Source organism: Leptonotus elevatus, chromosome 12 (assembly GCF_054856555.1).
Source record: "Leptonotus elevatus isolate MCC_2025b chromosome 12, RoL_Lele_1.0, whole genome shotgun sequence".
Lineage (NCBI taxonomy): Eukaryota > Metazoa > Chordata > Actinopteri > Syngnathiformes > Syngnathidae > Leptonotus > Leptonotus elevatus.
In genome coordinates this window covers 16,486,783-16,507,778 of record NC_141250.1, presented here as the reverse complement: position 1 = coordinate 16,507,778, position 20,996 = coordinate 16,486,783, and the positions used below count along the sequence as shown (strand labels likewise).

Here is a 20,996-nt window from a genome sequence, read left to right as displayed (position 1 = left end):
AAAAAATCTTGTCGTTCTTTTATGTAACATTAACTTGAGGTTTTTTTCCTGAAAATTCTTAATTAAAATGTATTTACTTCATATAATTAATTAATTAATTAATTAATTTCGTTTTATTTATTTAATTGCAAAAATCTGTTAATTATGAATAGATTAATAATGAATACTACAATAAAAAAAATACAATTAAGCAATTTCAGTATTTTTTTATTTTCAGTATTCAGTATTTCAGTAAACTAAATTGGTGGCTTGAGGTGTGAGTTTAATTTGTTCTGTGACCACACGTAGGGCCTATCTCAAATCATGTTTCCCCTTTGAAATGAATAAAAATGCAATTAATCTGTTCCAGCTGCCCTAAAAATAAATAAATATAATAATAATAATAATAAATTTATATAAATAATAAATTAAAAAACATTGTAATAAAATATTTACAAAATGTTTACCTTATAATGTTGTCATTCCTTAAAAAGTGTATAGTAATGGCATAATAAAATAGACTTAAATATAATTCGACTGTCACAATGGCCATTGTGCTGCTGCCTGCCTTAGCCACTTGTGGGCAGTGTAAGACAGACAGACGGATAAATATATATATTTTTTAAACACATCAGTTATGAATCACCATCTGTCCATTTTAAACACCAAATTTGACACACAAATTTGCCCCCTCAAGTGCTATAGCGGCTCTGAACAGCACGGGGATGACATCACACCATTACCACTGTACTTCATCAACTTCACTGTGCCCCTCCCCCCCTCAAGCCTCTCCATAACCTTACGCCGTAATTGCACGTCATCACATAGAAAATGGCAGCGTATGCACGAGCTGTTAACTTCCCTTCCATTACAACATAGTCCATTAATCACTAGGTCAATGAGGTGACATTGCCGAGCGCGTTCAGCGGCGAAAGGTAGTAAAGTGCTATATAAACATAAAGGCCATTTATCAGAGGAATATGATTGGATGCTACCATGCCGTGACATCATTACCCCATCACTGCTTTTCAATGTTCTAAAGCAGCAGCGTGCCAACTACTGGTGTGATTTCGTATCAGGCCACATGGGGAGACCGGACAAAAAAAATCTGAGGAGTGCTATTCAACAACACCTGTCCAGAGTCCCCAGAGCAGGTCTCTGAGATATCGCAGTCATTCACAGCATAGCGGCAACTGTAACCTCGTGGGAAGAACTGGCAAGAAAACAAGCGAAAAAGCATGTGAAGGAACATTTCCGAAGTGCCACCTAATATGCTTATTTTCCTCATTTAAATACTGTGCATTCAGTCAAGCTGTTACCAGGCACGTGGTATTGCAGCAGGGGCCGTCACTGCAGTGCGCCCCGTTGGCCAGCGAACACTTTTTGCAGCATCCCTTGTAGCACTCCTGAATATAGAAACGGAGCTGCAGCTCTCTGAACACACACATGGACTGCAAACACATGTGACATCCTGAGGGAGAAAAAAAACAAAAAAACTCACAGCTCTGGCGCCGCAGTCGCACTCCTCTCCCACTTCCACAAATCCATTCCCGCACTCGGTGGCCTCGAACAACTGCCAAAATACATCAAGTGGGTATGAAAGGTTCTGTAAGAGTGATTTGGATGCGTTCACAGCGATGCGGAGTGGTGAGCATCAAACCTTTGTGGGCCTGTTAAACAGACACGAGCCTCCGCCTTTCAAGAGGAAGTCCTTGTAGTCTGAGATGCTGCATTTGGAGAATTTGCGTGGGTGTTGGACACTGTGGAGTGGAGAGCGAAAACATCTGTCAAGTACATCTGGAAGAAGTGAGCAAAGACCCTGGAAACATTTCTCTTGCGTGTGTAAACATTGCCGAGACAATCAATGCAGACAAAGCTGAATCGCACTAGTGCAGGGGTCACCAACATGATGCCAATGACAGGCAGCGAGTAGCTTACCAGTAATGGGACATTGTGATTTTCTAGGAATGTATAAGTGACCTCTGGGCACTGTAAACACTTGCAGAGATTTATAGAAATAAACTGCTGCATACTGATATTGATCCGTTTCCTATCTTATTACATTTCTGAGAATGATTTGACAAATTTGAGAATATAATATAAGAAAAAACAAGAAGTAAGTATGGAAAAAAGGTTTCAAAGAGCTGGAATATAATGTACCATGCAAAGTTTAGCAGAGGAATTTTGCAAATATTATTTTTAGTGTCACTAGTGATGTTAATTTATGGAAAGAATCAGACATTCCCAATGTCCCTCGGACCATTTCCAGCTTCCTGCCACTTTACAACCCGATGTGACACATCCAACAGAGAATTAATGCTGGACATTACCCAGTGTCCTCCATTATGCAGCCAGTCCACGAGTCAGTGCAACCGCATTCCTCTGCAAATCAGACATGACAGGAAAGGGCACAGAATCAGTCATGACATTTCAGGACTTTCTATTTTTACCTTTTTTTTTTTTAAATACAGTTCCTGTAGCAAAATTACAATTATTAGTCTGTAACATATATAGAAGACAAAAACAACAATGGCAGTAACTGATCAAATGATTTAGTTTATTAATGAAAGTAACACGCGTAATCACTTAAGTGTTGCACAAATATTGATATCAACAATGATGAGATGAAAATATTTTCATAATCGAATTCAATAATTGTAAATGGAAATGGAAAAAGAGCAATGAATCAAGTATTTCACAAATGTAAGAAAACATTTGGAAATTCAGGTGAACAGTAAATTTCAAGAAAACAGTAAGATACAAAAAAATCTATTTAATTAAGAATTTATAGGAAAAAGAGATATATAAAAAAATCGATTCATGGTTTTATGATTTAATATCAATTATTAGATTTTTATTTGTATTTTTTTAACCCAGTCCTACTAATTACATCCTGCAGAAATCTGAAATGAATGAAACCCAATACAAAAGCTGCTACAAGAAAGAGCTAACTAATCAGGTATTAGATCACTTTAGGTGGTGCAAGTGTGCCTAACGTTATGGCCAGTAATTTCATAATTTGGCAAACCATGAATCAACATATTGTATTTGATTTGTGCACTATTTTCGAGCTAGCGGTAGCGCAGGTCAGCAGCTCGTTTAACGTCTCGCATCCAATGCAATTTACAGGCACTCTTGCGGTCATATATTCAACCCTGCACTTTTAGAAGATGACTTTTACGGTATGAAGAAGTTCAAGCCTTGTGAAAGTGAGCAGGTCACACGGAAAACAAACAAAAATGTGCCCGGCACGCGGATCATGTTTATTTACGGAGCTTTTAATATATCTGCTGAGCAATTTCAAGTAGTTAAATCCCTAAAATGATGACAGCTCCAGATTACTCTGGTTACACCACAAACATCTTTACTGAAAATTTCTCTTAAAACCTCAACCCTCTGTTTGCTAACGTGACCAGGCGTTGGCAATATTTTGCCTACCGATCTGGGTAAGCAATCTAGCCTGCCCTCTTTGGTTCACGCAAATCAAATCAAATGCATACTTCTCTTGGAGGCGGGGTCCCACTGTATGGCCAGATTCTGAGCCAGGCTCTGGGATAACGAGCCGGCCATGGACCAGGTGCTGCCGTACTGTGAGAGCAACAGAAGTTGGGTTTACGCCCGCTGACCGTGATCACCGCGTGACAGAGGACATTCGTGCGCAATCTGACCTCATTGACGCCGACCCCCCGGCTGACAGAACACATGCCTCCGAAGTAGGCTGCGCTGCTTCTGCGGTAGTGAAAGGTCACATTTCTGTAAGACAAAAAAATGAAGACGTCAATGGGGTGGGGGGGGGGGGGCACCACATGAGTGTCAAAGGGCGGTTTTCCGGAAACGTACGAGAAGAGGTGCACGGCGTCTGCGTGGTGCTTGATGCTCTGCTGGCGGTATTTTGAAAAATCCCGCAGCATTTCCAGCGGCCTCACGCTGACCGGGATCTGATCTTTGTCTGTCCAGATCTCCAAAGCAACCAGCACCACACGCGTTCGCAGCTGCTCTTTGAAGACCTGCAAGGGGGGGATGGAGTAGCACAAGCGCAGGTCAGTGTACCTTGCTTATCACAAAATGGCAGCTGAGCTGCGCTTCCAGTTTAAGCAGACACATGTAGCTCACGTCAGGCTTATAGGGATGAGTATTGGACAACATTAAATAAACACTTGTACGGTCTTTATGCATGCGAATTCATAGTCATCCATTTTATAGCTGTAGAAAAAAAAAATCCGCTCAGTAATAAGTGCCTGGAATGTGCAGGAGCAAGCTATTGCTTCTTTAAGTAGTTCACAATTCAAACCAAGAGGTGGCAGTGACTACATCTTTAACAAGCTGGGAGTGTCAACTGCAAACGAAAGGAATGATTTCATAAAAAGCTGCATTTATGAGTTATGACAGAAAAAGTTAGTATTTATTTGCTGTGATGGTAGGAAGTGCCGTTTCCACCGAGTACGCGTCATTATCAACTTTTCCGCTTAAAAAAAGTGGAAAACAGGTAACAGAAGATCGGATTCACACCACTCCGCTTTTTTGCTAGCTGCCCTTCTGTTGGGGTATCTAGCACATTGATGTGGTAAGTTAAAGAATGGTGCGAGAAACAGTCTTGGAATAACACATAAGGTGCTTTTTCTAAAAATTGACTTGATTTGTATTATTTTAAACAAGTGATTTCCAACCACTGTGCAATGGCACACTGCAAGTATGGTGTAGTGTTTCCCATCATTTATTGAGCCAAGGCACTCATTTTACATGAGAAACATCTCACAGCTAATCACCAAACAAAAATGCCCAAAAGTATTACTGTTAAAATAATTATGATCTTGTCTCAATTGATTCACAAATGTACTTATTCGTTGATGAATCTGGACCTGTTTAACTGAAAACAAAAATATTCTGTTGTATGAATATCACCAGGTGGATACACAAGTTTATTGTACCTTTGTTTTGAATGTTACTATTTGTTACTAGCATAGATGGACGAACAAAGATATATTTTCGGAGAAATTACGTGAAACTGAAACTAACTGCTGTAGAAATAATGTATCTTTGTTTATCTATGTCAGCGACGTATAGTGTCAGGCAAAAGCCAAGGTAGCCTTCATCTGTGTGTCCACCTGCTGCCATTCATACAACAGAGTAACAGCTTTGTTGAGGACCAGATTTCACATTGAGCAAAAAAGAATTGCGAGTTAACTGACACAACTTATTTTTTTCATACATATGCTTTTTGTGACATTTTTGGCGTGCCATAAGGTGTTTTTTTTCTAAAATATGTGCCTTGGCTCAATGAAGGCTGGGAAACACTGATTCAGCCACATGGCAACAAGAAACTACAGAACTGTTAACAGTCAACCCCCACAAAAAAATCTTGACAATAATTTGTTCTAAGCAGCCCCACTAGTCGAAATACAGTATCCTGGTTAATATTGTGTTAGTTGAATATGAGTTAAGCAGCAAAATCCAGCAGTTTTTAGCAATATCATAAGGCGGCCATTTTGCCATTTGCTGTCGCGTGAAAATGACATCACAGTTGCTCAGGTCTCACGTAACCAATCACAGCTGAGTGTCAGAAAACAGGCGAGCTGTGATTGGTCATTGCCTGAGCCCTGAGCAACAGTGATGTCATTTTAAGTCGACAGTAACTGGCAAAATGGCCGCCCCCTGAGATGGATAAAAATGGCTGGATTTTGCTGCATAACTCATAATCCACAAATGTAATATTAATCAGAATGTCGTGATTAGACTAGCGAAGTCACATATAACATATTGTCAAGAAACGTTTATGGTTGTTTCTTTGATGTGATAAGTGGCCTTGAAACCACATGGCGTAAAAAGGAAAACAACATCAGACCGCCCAACCACGGCTTGTTATCATTTTAAATGAGAATCACACTAATGGCAGAAATGTGGGGGGAAAAGCTCACTAAGCCAATAGTGCCACCTTAGTGTGACTGAGTGAGTCAGTCTGGACCTCAAGTGTTTGTCCAACTGACTGAGCAACAAACACAGCCACTCAAAAACAACTCCAGTCAAAGGGAAGGTCTTACTCACAGCGTCCACAAGATTCACCACAGACTTGGCAAAATTCCTGGTGTGCTGCTTGGTTTTGTGTCGTTTGTACTGCAGAAGAGGAACAAGAAGTACCGGTGTGTTTCGGTATGCTATGACTAAGCACCTGATGTACGACTATATCTATAAAAGCACATGTACTAACCATACTGTGGTCACTGACAATCATGATCTCCAAGTATTTCATCTCCTCAAATACAGATATCTGCAACATAAACGGAACAGATAATCGGTAGTGACCGTATCGAAGTCAACTGCTCATGTGATATGCTTTTGGAGTCCAGGTAAAACTATGCGAGCGCTTGACATCATTATATAACAATTAACGGGCGGGCGAAGGCGAGTTTGCGGTGTTTCTCCAGAGAGATGAGATCAGACACTCACGGCTCGCTTTTTCCGGCGCACCAGCCAGGACAAGTCATCCAGCTCCGAGAAGAGCCTCTCCTCCTCCGCTACGAGCGTAAACAATACACAAACGTTTGCATCAACACTCATCATCGGCACAGCTGGCCACAACATTCGATAAAGGTATATTACTCTTTTAACTGTGCCTGTTTTTGTATTACAGTTTGGACATTAGAAGTTTCCTCTTGGCCCACCAGTTGCCATAGATGTATGTATGGCATACTGTAGCAGTACAATAGAGAAGACATGCGTGACAGAATGGGGTGGAGGCCCTTAAAGAAAGGATCTTTTCGAGGATTACGTTTGACAGTGTTGTAAATCTTTACCCAGTTGCTGTGACTCATTTTTCCACTGAAACGAGGCGGTTCTTCGGAGCTGGTGAGGCCTTCCAGCTATGTCCTGAGGGGTGAGAGGACAATCAGCTGTTAAAGGTTTAAACAGCTACTGGGAGGAAGGTCCAGACGGGGTTTAGCGAGGAAACCCTTCATGATGGGGTTCGAGTCAGTTTCAGGGTCAAGACACATACCCGACTCAAACGCTTGGCCATTCATTGGCTCCAGGTGATTGCGCTACATTGTTTGGACTATCTGTGCTGCGTGCAAAATTTCGTGTGCTCAGTAGTCGACTTGTGGCTAATGTGATGGTACGTCGTGTGATTTCTTTATTATTGTAATCCCTTCATGCTAACTATGTTGAGGAGGGGAAAGAAAGTGGTCGGATGAATATGTGCAATATGAATTCACATGTATGTCTTAAAAGAATTCAATTATAATAATTAATCAGGGGCCAGGTCGCCGTCCTTTTATCCTTCCTGCTTCCTCTCTTTTATCACAGGAAGTCGGGGCTCGGTTCAGGGAGATGGCCTCGCACTTCCTTGATTCCTTACCTTCCGTTCGTCAAGCTCAACATTCCACTCGTTTCTCCTCTCCACCCTCTCCTACGCTCAAATTCTATTCATCCCAAAGATGTAATGTGTGTTATCAAGTGACGACAAAGAGAGGGGAGGCCACTCGACCCTGGGCCAGGAAACTGTCAAACCTGTTTTTACGATCATTACTGCTGACATCAGACTAACAATTTACTGGTTATGCCCTAACCACTCAAAGGTAAGTTAAGCAAATGAGATATTAGAGTGGTATTGATCTGATTTAACGCCTGACAAGACATATTTTCACATGATGAAATTATGAAGTCAAACTTGATTGTGATTGCAAACTATAAAGCATAGTGTAGAGGCAGTGTTGTGAATAAAGTATTGTGGGAAGGCCTTAGGGTAGCACTCGCTCCGTTGTTTAATTACCTTTCTCACAGCATTCATTCTGACATAGTCAAAGAGTAAACAGCAGGAAGGATATAATTTAACCGGATTATGCGAAAAATATATAACTGATTTTCACAGAGGCATGGGTCACGGAAGAACACATTTAAATGTTGTGGGGATTAAGATAAAGGTGCAGATGCAATCATAACAGCAATGCCCGATTCTTTATCACCCCCCAGTAACCAGGGAGTGCCTTCTTACTAATAAACAGAACAAACACAAGAGTGATCCCACGACCATTTTCTTGAAAATTGTGATGTCACACAAAAGTCACCCAAAAAGTATGATTTTTTTTATTTCAGGTATAATTTGGACAGACATGAGGTCAAACAGAATTTGACAGATTAGGCATTGTAGATTTTTAATCATATAATTTCGTTGATCATGGATTGCCAAATGATATTGATAAATATTTCTGTCCCTGAATCTGCAGTTCGGCACAGGTTTGAGAAGCTTTATGACGGTCACACTCCTCCAATGTGTGGTACAGTTTACGTTTTTTACGGCAAGTTTCTCATAACAAAGGCTTCAAGTGGAAATTTAGGGATGCTCAACATCTCTAAGCAGTCCTTCTGATAGACTTTCCATGGCTTTGCGCAAACGCCTGCTCTAGGAGTTTGGTGTTTTCATCAGTGGTGGTAGAGGAAGGTCTTTTACTGGATAGTAGATCCTGCTTTGAGAAACTTCCCGTGGATAGCATAAATTGTGCTACACGAAGCATTGTGACGCCCAAAAAGCAAACCAAAGTGGCGCTAAACTGCAGTCGGGGGACCTTTTTTTTTTTTTGCCAGGCAGCAATTTTGCAACACTGCTCTAATGACATTTGGCAATCAGTGCTTACAAAAGCGACAAAGCCTACGTTGTCGAATGCTAACGGCCTCGCGTCTGTCTGAATGATAATTGAAACAAAAAAGGAAGTGGACAGTGACTTTTGGGACACCCTGTACTTTGGCCTTGGTTGAGGTATCTGCTCTAATGTGTCACATTCTAGCACATCCTCCCTGCAGTAATAATAATAACAATAAGATGAGATGCATACTTAGCCAAAAACTTACAATCGAATGAGTCTGTTGTAGTGGCTCAATTAGATGCACATAGGCTCCGTCGTCAAACATCCCACTGAAAATGGAGAGAGGCCGCTCGATAACTGAGTCAATATTAGAAAAGGAGCTGAGATATGTGTGTATGAGTCCCTAGATGTTGCGCAACGAGCACACGCATTCTGTTCACTTACTGCAGCCCGTTGCAGGTAGATAAGGCCACGCGGGAGCCGCGGTTGCCTCTCACCTGCCCGTGGTAGTAACAATGCTCACCGCCCTGAGGGAGAAAAACACAGCGCTAATGCAGCCTCACGGACAGCCTGTGCATTTAATACCTGGACTTTCAGCGGATGGAGCAGTATGGACACTTTTGAAGTGTTACATTTAACTCTTTCATTTTGCTGATCTGAAAAATGCCAGCTGGCCTGGGCCAGAGTTTTGAAATCTGATTTTGTTCAAAAACAGTCCTATTGCTAATGTAGTTTAAGTTATATTAGCCTGCACTACTGACAGGCAGATTCGATTTAGATCTGATTGGACAAAAATAAATCAATCTAACAACCACATGCACGTACTGGAAGCAACGCAGCCAAGAGAAACTCTATGAATAGACTTCTGAGAATAAGTTAGAACAATTTCATGGGTCAAATCCTGAAATTTGGTTGTAAATGTAGACCAATGCCGTCACACTACGTGCAGCACAGCATACATGTGCGGTTTTAGTTCAATTTTGCGTGTCTGGTTTTTTGTTGTTGTTGCTGAAATCCCACCAGTTGGAAGCGTCTGAGGATGTAACAGCTTGTCTGGCAGATGCTGATGTATGGCGCGGTCCCTCTGCTGTTAATAGGGATCGTGAATACATTGCAAAGTAGGTCTTGGTGCTATCTGTGACTCAGCTGTCAAGACACGGGGTGAGCAAAGGACTCTCTCTCTCTCTTCTCCCTCTCTCACTTCATCCATCTCGCACTGCACTGACACTGCAGAGTGCTTTCCCTCCCTCGTCACGTGAGCAGAGCTCCAGCAGGAGGCTGCAGCGGGAGCGAAAGCCTGCTGATTCAGCTACAGTACACCCGGCTCACGCAGCCTGAATCAGCAGCCGCAAACGGCCCCTTATTCTACAACCTACTTCACTTCCTCGCTCGTGCATACAGGGGTGGATGCACCAACTGGCCACAACATTGGGAACACTTGCGCGTGCTAATAAGATTCAATGTAAGAGCTCAAAAATATTGTGCTGTTCCAGACATTACTATTCAGCTTTGAAGGAGACAACAATAACAAAAATGTTAAAAGGTACCGATAGTTTAGTCGTAACTTGTGTTCTTTGCATTTAACCCAAACCCGAGTTTGCGGTGGTGCAAAGCGCACTGCATCATGCGTAAGATGTGTTGCGAATATTTTTATTTGCATGCAAGGAGTAGAAACATCATTATGATGCAGTGCAAACTACCACCACGATAACAAACATGTTGTTAAAGTAATACCCCTCTCGGGTCAGCTAAAACTGAGCATGATTATCTTCGTAAAGACAGAATATTGAATTGGATCTAATTAGTTAGCCCTTACTGGTGTGCCTCCCACAATGTGGAACAAACTGGCCTCAAATCGTTTTTTTTAAAACCCACACCCACTTTTTTATTGGCATTCCCCAACCATGCATAAAGAGTTGCAAGCTTCGTGTGTTTCTTCATTTCTTAGTATGGTATTTAAAGTTTTATTATTTATTTTCTATTACATTTTGATTGTATCTGCTGTAATGATATTGTTTTTAATATGCTACGTGTTTTGAAAGAATTGCAAAATGCTTTGGTCAAGTCGGTTTAAATGTGCTCCAAATAAATATGGATTGAGCTGATGATTGGAAGTGGTGATAACACACTAATCTGCAACCATTCATCCAACCCAACACATCTAATCGTCCATTTATCCAACAATTCAATCAGCCAGGCCAACATGTATGCAGGAAAGTAGTCAAATATTTCCATTACCTTTGACAGGACAGGTTTATACCCCTCGTAGTGGATCTCAACATAATCTGAAGACAGCAGATCACTGAGAAGACAAAAGATTGGCTTCAGTGGTAGGTGGTTTGATGGTCAGTGAGGTTTGTAGTGGAGTATATTACTGGGGAACAGTATTCTTCTTCTTCTTTTTTTTATCATGATACAGTGAGCATCAAATTACAACAGCAATAATAATTATATTGTTAGATTAAGGCAGCGATGTATCGATTTCATGTGTTCTGTGACAAAGCTTGTATCTTAAATTTTAAATACATCAAACCCATTTCCCCTTTTGAAATGACTTGAAATGCCAAAACGTCATAATTTTTGATAGCGAAAAATAGCACCGTATTGCAAAAATATTAATATAAAAATAGGAACATAAGACAATGTGAAGAAATAAACTGGTGTTAGGTGTGGCCTGGTAATTGACATCAAGAAGATGGATCTCATTCTCGTACACTTAATTAAGTGTCCTTTGAGTGAACCTAATGAAGTGATCTATTCAAACCAAATTACCCCGAATATCCAAAGTAAGCATTTAAAACTAAAATTACCAATACGTTTTTAAAGGGGAAGTCAACCTTAAACATTTCTTGACAATGATATGTTTGTTATATGTGACCTCACTAGTCTAAACATAACATTGTGGTTACTTTTACATTTGTGGAATATGAGTTGTGAAGCAAAATTCAGCCGTTTTTTTTTATCCATCTCAGGCGGCGGCCATTTTGCCACTTGCTGTCTGACAACTGAAGATGACATCAATGCTGCTCAGGGCTCAGGCAACGACCAATCACAACTCACCTGTTTTCTAAATCTGAGCTGTGATTGGTTGTTACCTGAGACCTTGAGCAACTGTGATGTCATTTTCACGCGACATCAAATGGCAAAATGGCCGCCTTCTGATATTGATAAAAACTGCTGTATTTTGCTGCTTAACTCTTATCCACTAACGCAATATTAACCAGAATACTGTATTTTGACGAGAGGAGCTGCATAGAACATATTATTGTCTAAATGTATTTATTTTTGTTGTGGTTGGGTTGACTTCTCCTTTAACATGAAATCACTATAAAGGGTTCAGTACCCAATCAGTGAATGCGAGTTTGAATGGTCATCTGCCTGTATAAGTGTCCTGAGATCGAGTGGAGACCAGTCCGCTGGGATCTGTTCCAGCTCACCCAATAATAAGAAATGGATCACAGGTGAGAATACCAAATTGCTCAACATAGCCACAAACTTAAATTGAAGGCTACATAGTAACATGGTGGATGTGCTGTGGGGTGTCATCTTCACCCTGAACAAAAAGTAAAGTACCCGCTGTCAGCATCCATTACCATCACATACATTCAATCTGTGTGCTGACTTCCAAAAGAGTGCAATTTCTGCAACAAAGGTGTTTTTTTTTTTTGTTCCCCTCCCCTGAGTCGCCTCACAAATGAAAAAACATCCGCTTCTCCCAGGAAAGGCGGCGGCGTCGCGGAACAAACGGATTACCTGGCATATTTTGTCCTGTGACACACTACCGGCGGCATGACATTTGTGAGTGATGCTCAGCAAGGAAGCGCACTATTACGAGAGGACGCTCAAGGCGTGAGAGCGACTCCTAAGTGAGGTGCTATTTTTAGCGTGACACACAAGGCATGGAGCGGAGAGTGGGCCATGCCAAGGAGTAATGGTGTGCGTGTGCGTGAATTGGTGGGCGCCACCGGACCGCTGGCGGAGACGAGCCGCCGGAATGTGAGCATCTTGAAGTGTGCGTTTGTTGAACTGAGGAGTGTCTGTGGATGTCTTGAGGCGTGCAGGGGAGCGGCACAATGCAGAGGACCAAAACGCCGCAGGAAATCTTCAGAAGAAGCTCGGACAACTGCACAAGCTCTTTCACCACTGAGAATCATATCCCCCCAATACATGGAAATAATCCGATTTGAAATGAGATGAATGGAGGTGCCTCGTAGTTAGTCAGAACATTGTGTTCCATTCTTCCGCATACACTATGCATGACACTCGCAACATTATGTACACCAGCATAATGTTATGAGAATGCTCTATCAATATTCTGTTTTTATAAAGTGGCTGAATAGATTAAGAGAAGCTCCCAATGTGTCGTAATGAAATTGATTTTTTAATTTTTTATTACATATGATATGTACAAAACAAATAAATAAATAAGGGGTGTCAAAATTGTCACTCGTTTTTTTAACGCACGATTAAGGAAACTTGGAAACTCTACTGGGGGAATTCCAGTTGCAACACAGCAGACACGTGCACGTCAACATTTTTGCAGTAATAAATGTAATAATAATGCATATATTGGTGGAGTCTGGGCTCACGATGTATTTTACAATTTCACAAATGTGCAGAATTTCACGAGTTACTTCATGTTAAAGATTAGATAGCTCTTAATATGAAAAGAAAAATGCACTGAGCTGTCACCAACGTCCTACAAATGCAATTATGCCATCTAGTGGTAGAAAAATGACCTCAACACAAATTAATATCACACTCATTTTTTACAGTACAGTACATATTTTTAATTTTAACTTAATGTTATGAATTATTATGAAAATACTGTATCAATGACTAAAAGATGCAGCCATATTTCTATACTTTTTTTTCCCACTTTTATGTTAACAAGAGTATGAATTTTTTTTTTAATAAAATTTGCGATTAATCGCGAGTTAACTATTGAAGTCATGTGATTAATTACAATTAAAAAATGTAATCACCTGACACCCCTAAAATAAATACGGGGCTGCAATATGAGCCATAATTTGAACACAGAACCTCAACTGTGAGGCAGATGTGAACACCACGAAACCACTGACCGCCAACCGTGCTGCCAGATGCAATATGACATACAGTAAATCCAAGAAAGTACCAAGTATTATGAAGTACTTTAAATCTAACCATAGAATAAAAGAGTAATTGCGGCAAATATAAATAAAATAGCAATGTCTAGGCAAGTTCAAGATTAAGATTAGCTGAGTTTGCGTGCTGGCCTCGGTATAAATCCGAATAATATATTTAAAATATTTGTAAAAATTAAAATATTAAAATTTAAATATAAATAAAAATTGGCGTGGCTAGTGATGTAGACTAGGGGTTGAATGACTCAACATTTTTTTGTGGTTGGGTATAATGTGACGAAAGTTGAGTTGAAGACAATTCATTACCGATGACATCATGGATATCTTTTTAGCGCAGCGGTTTCATGTAAAGACATAAGGCTCTCTTATTTGGTGTTCCTATTTCACATGTGCCTTTATTGTAGGCTATTTGAGGTCAGATTTGTAGGAGGTCTCATTTAACACACGCTTGTAGCATCCACACAACCGCATGGTATACTGACGTTGGGTTCTGTAAAGATTCACTTGCACCACTGCCCAGGTTCTTCACCGCCAGTCCTGAGAAACCGCTGGTATGAATCTTTTAAGACTAACAGCAATTGGAACAGTCATAGTTAGCGAGGTTAACATCTATGCTCTTCCACAGCAAGCTTATTTATGAATAATTAGTTACAGTGGTTGTACAACTTTGAATGTCATTACACGAGACGCCAGTACATCCTTACCCTGATTGTGAGTAGAAAAGCAGCGTCAACTTTCTTCATGTCTCACGAACCAGGAAGTAGACTGCGAACAGTGTAGCATTGCTAATTGTGTATTGACAATTCCGAAATGACGTCACAAGTCAAAATGGCGGTCTTATTCTGCATTCGACGTTGGATTTATCCCACTCGGAGTGTCCCAGTTCCGCCGTCAAAGCGTTTAAGGCAAATGTAAACAATAAAGATGGCTGAACATATGTCTTGTATTTACATTAGTGTTGTCAAAGTTAAAGCGTTAACTGATTAATTAATCACAAAAAATTATCGCATTAATCACAAATTAATGCAGATTAATCAGGTTATTAATTTTGACCATATCCTTTAGCGTGATAGCGGATGGCTACGTTTACGGTAGCGCAGGTTGTGTTTTAGCAATAAACATAATTACGTGCATTAAAGTAAAGCATTTAATAAATGTTTGCGTATCACATTTAGAATATTTGTTCATGTCAAAATATTAGGGTCATTTTTTTTCTTTTTATGCAAGTAATTAACTGATTAGAAAAAGAGGAGGATGAGTGGATCAAAAAAATGTTGAAGACGTCCTCATACCATTACATTTCCAAAGAATTAACACGTAACCGGTGCTCTTCAAATTTGGCGGGGGGAAAATGGTGATTAAAAAAGCCTTTTTTTACTAAGCGATTAATCGTGATTAATCACAATTCTAAAATGTGATTAATCTGATTTAAAAAAATATATCGTTAGACAGCTCTAATTTACATTTGCCTCAAATGCGTTGAGGGCGGAACTGACACAATCCGAGTGGAATGAGTCTGATTTCCCACTTTCCTCGAATGCATCATTTTTTCTCCTCGGTGAAGCGATGCTCTGCGCTCATTGAAAAGCATTGGGCTTTGGATCAAAATGCAGTCGTTGTCATATTATGTAATTATTTGGAGGCCAGTGAAATGCCTTCAGTTGCCACTCCCAGGTGAATTAAGAGATAAAGTGGCAGTCATTAGCACATTGCAGAGCTGCCTGTACTGTGTATAGAGCAGGACTGTCGCAGCTACAACGCCAAGCAGAATTCAAACTCCTCTTTCTCTCATGCGCGCACACCAAAAAACGCTGAAGTTAGCATCTCAAAGCTAACCTACACGCAGACAGCACGGAGATGAAGGTCACGCTGTACTTTCACTGTCCGAATGTACAAGACGGATGTTGTCTGGCATTCCTCGAGATAGCTGATGTCACACTTCTTAGAGGACAATCTGTCACCTATAATGTCAGATCGTGACATAATGGAGATTGGAGAACAATATATTTTTTTTAAATGTGAATTCAGACACCGCATCCAAAATTGATTCTCCTGCAAAACGCTTGTGTGCTTTTCTGTGAACCCTCCTTAGCAGTCTCCCTGTTGTCAACAACAATGCAACATTCCTGCAATCTCTCCATTATTGGCACAGCTGCAGAAAAGCACACTTCGCCTGCCTCGTGGGATGACAATTATTCGCCGGTGTTAAAATAAACCACCACTTCCTCTGTGATTCGGAAAGGGTTACAAATCAAGCCACTGCCGTAGCGTGTGCCAGCCTTGATATCTGACACCACTCGGCCATGAAGTCAGTATGAAATTACCACATTTTATGACAGAACCCAGCTTTAAATCACATTAGGAGCCAAGGGATTCAATTCGCATTTCAAAATCCTTTTGTACACATACACATTAAGCTCTCACATATGTAGACCGGCTACTCAGTGAAGGAACTAAATCAATATCATTGAGTGTCCGTAGCCTCGTGTCTCCAAACGGGACAGCGATCCGCAGAACGTCTGTCTCCATGCTCATTTTCAATCATGCCAATTAAAACCTCATTAAAGACTTGATCTTTGCAAAATAGCATTAGATGACACTTTGTCTGTTTGTCGGGTCGAAAATCATTCATCACCTTTGACAAATGCTGTTCCAATCATCGAAATAAATGTTTTACTCACTGCGTTTCACAGCCTGGCATTCTAATTGTTTGTACCGCTGCGAAGGATTTCTTTATGATGATAAAACAACTAAGCCAGTTTTCACAAATGAAGTGGAGGGGTGGGGCACTGTTTAATTTTTTTTAGGTTTGCACTCCACGGAGATCCATTTCGTTGAAATATCCTTCATCAAAAAGCTAGCAATGCATTCTTAACGTCGGCTCAACTGCAGTATAACAAGTAGCTTAGATATTTCACCACAGTGTGGACAGAATTGCAGTACGACAGTGGCGCAGCGACTAACCATCCGACCTCAGGAGCTGATGCTGTTATGGGAGACGCGCTCACACAAGGGCAAACCACAGTCTGAAAATTTGTTATGACTAACAACCACAATGGCGGGGATTTAGTTATGCTTTTACTGGCATTGAGGTATTTGTTTGTCTGTGTGTGCAAACATGGCTTGGGAGCAAAAATGTTGTGTGGTATGAATCCAGACTATTGTTTTATATTGTTGGTGCAGGTGCCCTCACATGGGTAATTGTAGTAAAAAATAAAATCATACTCGAGAAGAGGACTTACTTGTTCAAGGTGAGATCCAGAACAAATCGGGTGCCGAAAGCTTCGAGTTGGAAGCTGACCTGAGCGAGATGGATCGCCTGTAGGGGAAGAAAAATTAAGTCAGAACCATGAGTTAGAACCATCATCTCAGTTCAACCAGCATCAAAGCATTAAGCCAAGCCAGAAGACTCCGAAATGGCCACCGACCACCAATACACACAAAAAGAAAAGGACTGCCGTGTACCCTAATCGAGTACCCAATGATATTGGAGTTTTTCAGTGCATTGGTTTCAACTGCTAACGTTAGCCACCGATTGGCTAGCTGATTTTCTTGCATGTCATCATAATTTTATGATTTACTGGTTTAACAACGTAAGTGTAAATGTTACTGCAAATGATGTTAATGTATATGTGTAAAATATATGCAAAGTGACGCAATCTTTATTACGCCCTCATCATTTGTCGTTAAAAGTTTAAATACCGTTTGAATAGTGTTTGATTGTTAAAACACATTCATATTCAGTGGGTGACATATATTACACACTTTTATGACCAAGACTGCCAAAATGTTTCAAAACATGGCCTTTCCCATTAATAAATGTTTAATGGTATGCTCGACCGGCAGGTTTGACTGTACATGACTGTCATTTTTCGTAAAGTACTTGTAAAGTGAAAATAAATGTCATGTACATATGACACACCACTGAGAACATTGCTGTTGACGACAATGTCAGATTAAGATGATTAAAAAAAACTAAATGATCAAGTACATAAAATAAGACTTCAAAAAGTCAATGTCTTTGCTCTCAAAATTTTATTATGCCCGCACATCCATACATGTTTGAGTCACAAAAAAATGTTTAAGTCTGCGGTCGTGAAATATATCCCCGCGGGTCGTCGCAGGGCTTTCCATGCCGTGACGAGTAGCACTAGCCAAAAGCTAGTTTGCAAGCTAACAGCCGGCTTCTGAGGCTCACAACAGCTAGCTAGCTAACTGTAATGGGCCTAGTAATACCGAGAGAAACTAGTAATTGTTGTTGTTTACGGAGTGTAGAGGACTACAGTCTAATTTCTGACCATGAAGAAAGCTGTAGATAAGCTAACTATCCAGTCCCCACTGGAGAACGCAAACAGATGTGGCGAACGAATGACAGATGGTGGTTCTGCTTGGGTGCAGCTTTTTTCCAGCACCACACAGCATGACTTTAGGCTGCTATTTATGTGCTTGGAAAACAGGATTGTGAAATGAATTAATTAATTATAAATGTTTGATTTATAATATTACTAATTAGAAGTGGACAAAATTGCTTTAATTTACTCAGTATGTCTCTGTGGGGGAATTTAAGGTGAAGAGGGTTTTTTTCTCTTCACAGTACTGAGAGCAGAGCGAATGTGTTAATTCGATCTCTTTGTTTAAATGAGGCGTCAGCAGGTCTGCTTTGAAAAACAAACTCAAATTCTTAACTGATCTTTGCAAAACATCATTGTGGTCAGGGGGGAGGGACATCTAGGTCTGCTCTGAAAACAACATCATTGTAGGAGGGGGAAGTTTGGTGAGTGTATTGATGTATCTCCATGTGTCCATAAGCTTATGTAAAATAAATCCTGATTTCACCGATCTCATTGTCTGAGTTTGATAATCAACATTGTGAACACGGGAAAACAAAAATTGTTTTTCTAACAATTGCAAGCTTGTGAGATGGGCCGATAAGCAGCACGTGGTGGGTGAGGTGATCTGCTGATGGTGGCGAAATATAATCTGACACGGCTCTGCATTCGCCTACCTGACCCTCTGTGGCTTGGCTCCTGGCCCGAGTGTCCAGGTCCTTGTAGGCACTCTCAGAGTCCTCGTTTAGGTAGTAGATGAGGCGAGATGGGTAGGCGATCACCTGCTCGGCTGCATGGTGGGCCGTGTTTCCCGAAACGGGTGCTGCAGTCGCCTGTTGCTTCACCGGCACTGCGTCCCTCTCAACCTTGTCCTCTGCACTGTGAGAAGCTGCGAGAGAATCGTACATATACACACACACACACGCACACACACACACACACCGACACCGACACACCTGAGCCAGCTGTCAACCTCAAAGGGGTCATAGTGTCATTGCAACACTTTTTCGTTCCAGCCAAAATTCAGGTGAGATGACTTTTACAGCAAATGATCATTGATTTGACTTTGGATGTTGGCTTTATTTCCAAAAGTGCCCAATCGCCTATTCAGCCTCAAATAGACAGTCAGCATCATGCAGCAGGATCAGAACCCCTCCTTAATATGTGTGTATATATTTTTAATTCAAATGCGGTAGCGGTTTAGCGCAGGGAACAACGCTGGCATGTTTTATTCTGCCCTACACCGTCCAGCACGTTTGTTAAAGTCGCAGCACACAGACACAACGTCCCTTCTTATTTAGCAAAGAGCCGCTAAAAATACTGATAGAAACCCCGCACGGGATGCAATTGCTTCTACGAAAAACATACAAAAACGCAGCGCTACGTACCGGATGACGCCGGTGATGCGTGAAGCCAAAGCGTGAGGATGCTGACGAGCAAAGTGTCCAGAAATATCAAACGCATGATTCATATTTGATGACTGAAATATCTCGATATCAACACAACAAGGTAGCGTGGCGCTTGCAGCCCATCGTGGCGGGCAGGGAGGTGCCGATGATCAGACTGATGGGGAGGGTGAGAGGGGGCGCTTTCTTCATAGGTCCGGGAGGCACTGGACTGCTGCGGCTGCAGATGATGGTGATGATGATGATGATGATGGGAGGAAGAAGAGGAGGAGGAGGAGGAGGAGGAGGAGGGAGAGGAGCACAGGGAAGGCGGCGGCCGAGCAGCTACTGGAAGTTCATCGGCAGACTCCACCTCGATGTGCACGAACAAGTCCTGCAGGGGCGCACATATGAAGACAACCCGGAGACAGGAAGTGGTTGCACAGGATGATTCAATGAAGGACGAGTGGGTGATCTGGAAATAAAAGAGAGAGCTACTGTCTCTCCGAGATGTAATTGGGATGTCAAAATGGCAACGCGAGAATAAAAAAAAAACATTATTATAAACTATTAGCAATCCCCATATACCGTAGAGTAGTTGTTTAATTTGACTATATTTTCTTATTGAAATGCCATTAATCCCATTGCAGCCCCCCCCACCCTAAAAACAAAACACAACTATCAAGTAAGAAAAATAGCACTGTACAAACAAAACGAACAAACGATAAACATGATATAAGAAATAAACAGTTTTTATCAAGTGTTATTGTTAATTACTGCACATATTGCAGTATTTAAGGGGCGTGGCCCAGAGAGCAACACAAGGAGTTCAGTTGGATTGGCCAGTTACGTCAGTGTGAGCGTCTGGGTGTGAGCTGCGGCCTACAGCAGCTTTTTGCATGATTGATAATTTTGTGTTTGTTTGATTGTCCTGTACAATAAATGGTTGAGAGTACATCTGCGACCGTTGCGCTCCTTGCCCACATGCCAGTGCATGCATTTACAGTAACTCGAGCTGCAGCGTGTCAGATTTTGGCCCACAACCGAAAGCCTAATTCCAATTTTGTTGACAAGAAATTAAGAAAACAGACAAAATGAGAGACTGTGTAAAAAGCAATGGCATGACAACAGGGTGAGCAACCTCAAGTGTGTGACTCTTTTGTTGTTGTTGCTGAGTCATAAATTCTTCATAGTCCAATAAAAACATTACCGATGCTAATTTATGTAGACACATTTTGCGCAATAAATAACAAATCTTTATTACATATGAAATTAATGGCGAAAATAAATGAAAAGTACAGTGCCTGCTGCTGGATCCGATGAGGCCCGTCGCCCTGCCTGCCACAAGGGCACGTAGAGACAAACAAACCATTCACACTCACATTTCGCACCTACAATTTAGCGTTTTCAATTCATCTAATAAGCATAATTCTGGAATGCGGGAGGAAGACAAGAGTACCTGGAGGAAACCCACCCAAGGACAGAGAGAACAATGCAAACCACACAGGAAGGCCGCGGCCGAGATTCAAATCCAGACCTCTCGAACCGAGGCAGTCGTGCTAACCATTAGACAAACATGCTGCCCCTGTAAAATAAACAACA

The 20,996-nt window shown here is 41.2% G+C and overlaps 1 protein-coding gene across 6 annotated transcripts in view; it reads right to left on the bottom strand.

Moving 5' to 3' along the window:
* The window catches only part of adam23b (ADAM metallopeptidase domain 23b), a 42,709-nt gene that overhangs the window by 10,186 nt on the left and 11,527 nt on the right, over positions 1–20,996 (bottom strand). For 5 of the 6 annotated variants that reach the window (XM_086092130.1, XM_086092131.1, XM_086092129.1 and 2 more), the window contains 19 exons: positions 20,869–20,979; positions 19,398–19,869; positions 18,687–18,898; positions 16,924–17,000; positions 10,794–10,857; positions 9,000–9,082; positions 8,821–8,884; positions 6,771–6,843; positions 6,424–6,491; positions 6,185–6,244; positions 6,022–6,090; positions 3,820–3,986; positions 3,648–3,732; positions 3,480–3,567; positions 2,310–2,361; positions 1,640–1,739; positions 1,481–1,552; positions 1,299–1,385; positions 1,112–1,192 (listed from right to left, as the gene is read on the bottom strand). In XM_086092130.1, the coding sequence (XP_085948256.1) occupies positions 1,112–1,192; positions 1,299–1,385; positions 1,481–1,552; positions 1,640–1,739; positions 2,310–2,361; positions 3,480–3,567; positions 3,648–3,732; positions 3,820–3,986; positions 6,022–6,090; positions 6,185–6,244; positions 6,424–6,491; positions 6,771–6,843; positions 8,821–8,884; positions 9,000–9,082; positions 10,794–10,857; positions 16,924–17,000; positions 18,687–18,898; positions 19,398–19,473 (1,578 nt within the window). In that variant the 5' untranslated portion in view covers positions 19,474–19,869; positions 20,869–20,979. The remainder of the gene's footprint in view (positions 1–1,111; positions 1,193–1,298; positions 1,386–1,480; positions 1,553–1,639; positions 1,740–2,309; positions 2,362–3,479; positions 3,568–3,647; positions 3,733–3,819; positions 3,987–6,021; positions 6,091–6,184; positions 6,245–6,423; positions 6,492–6,770; positions 6,844–8,820; positions 8,885–8,999; positions 9,083–10,793; positions 10,858–16,923; positions 17,001–18,686; positions 18,899–19,397; positions 19,870–20,868; positions 20,980–20,996) is intronic. The other variant, XM_086092126.1, reaches the window with a different exon arrangement.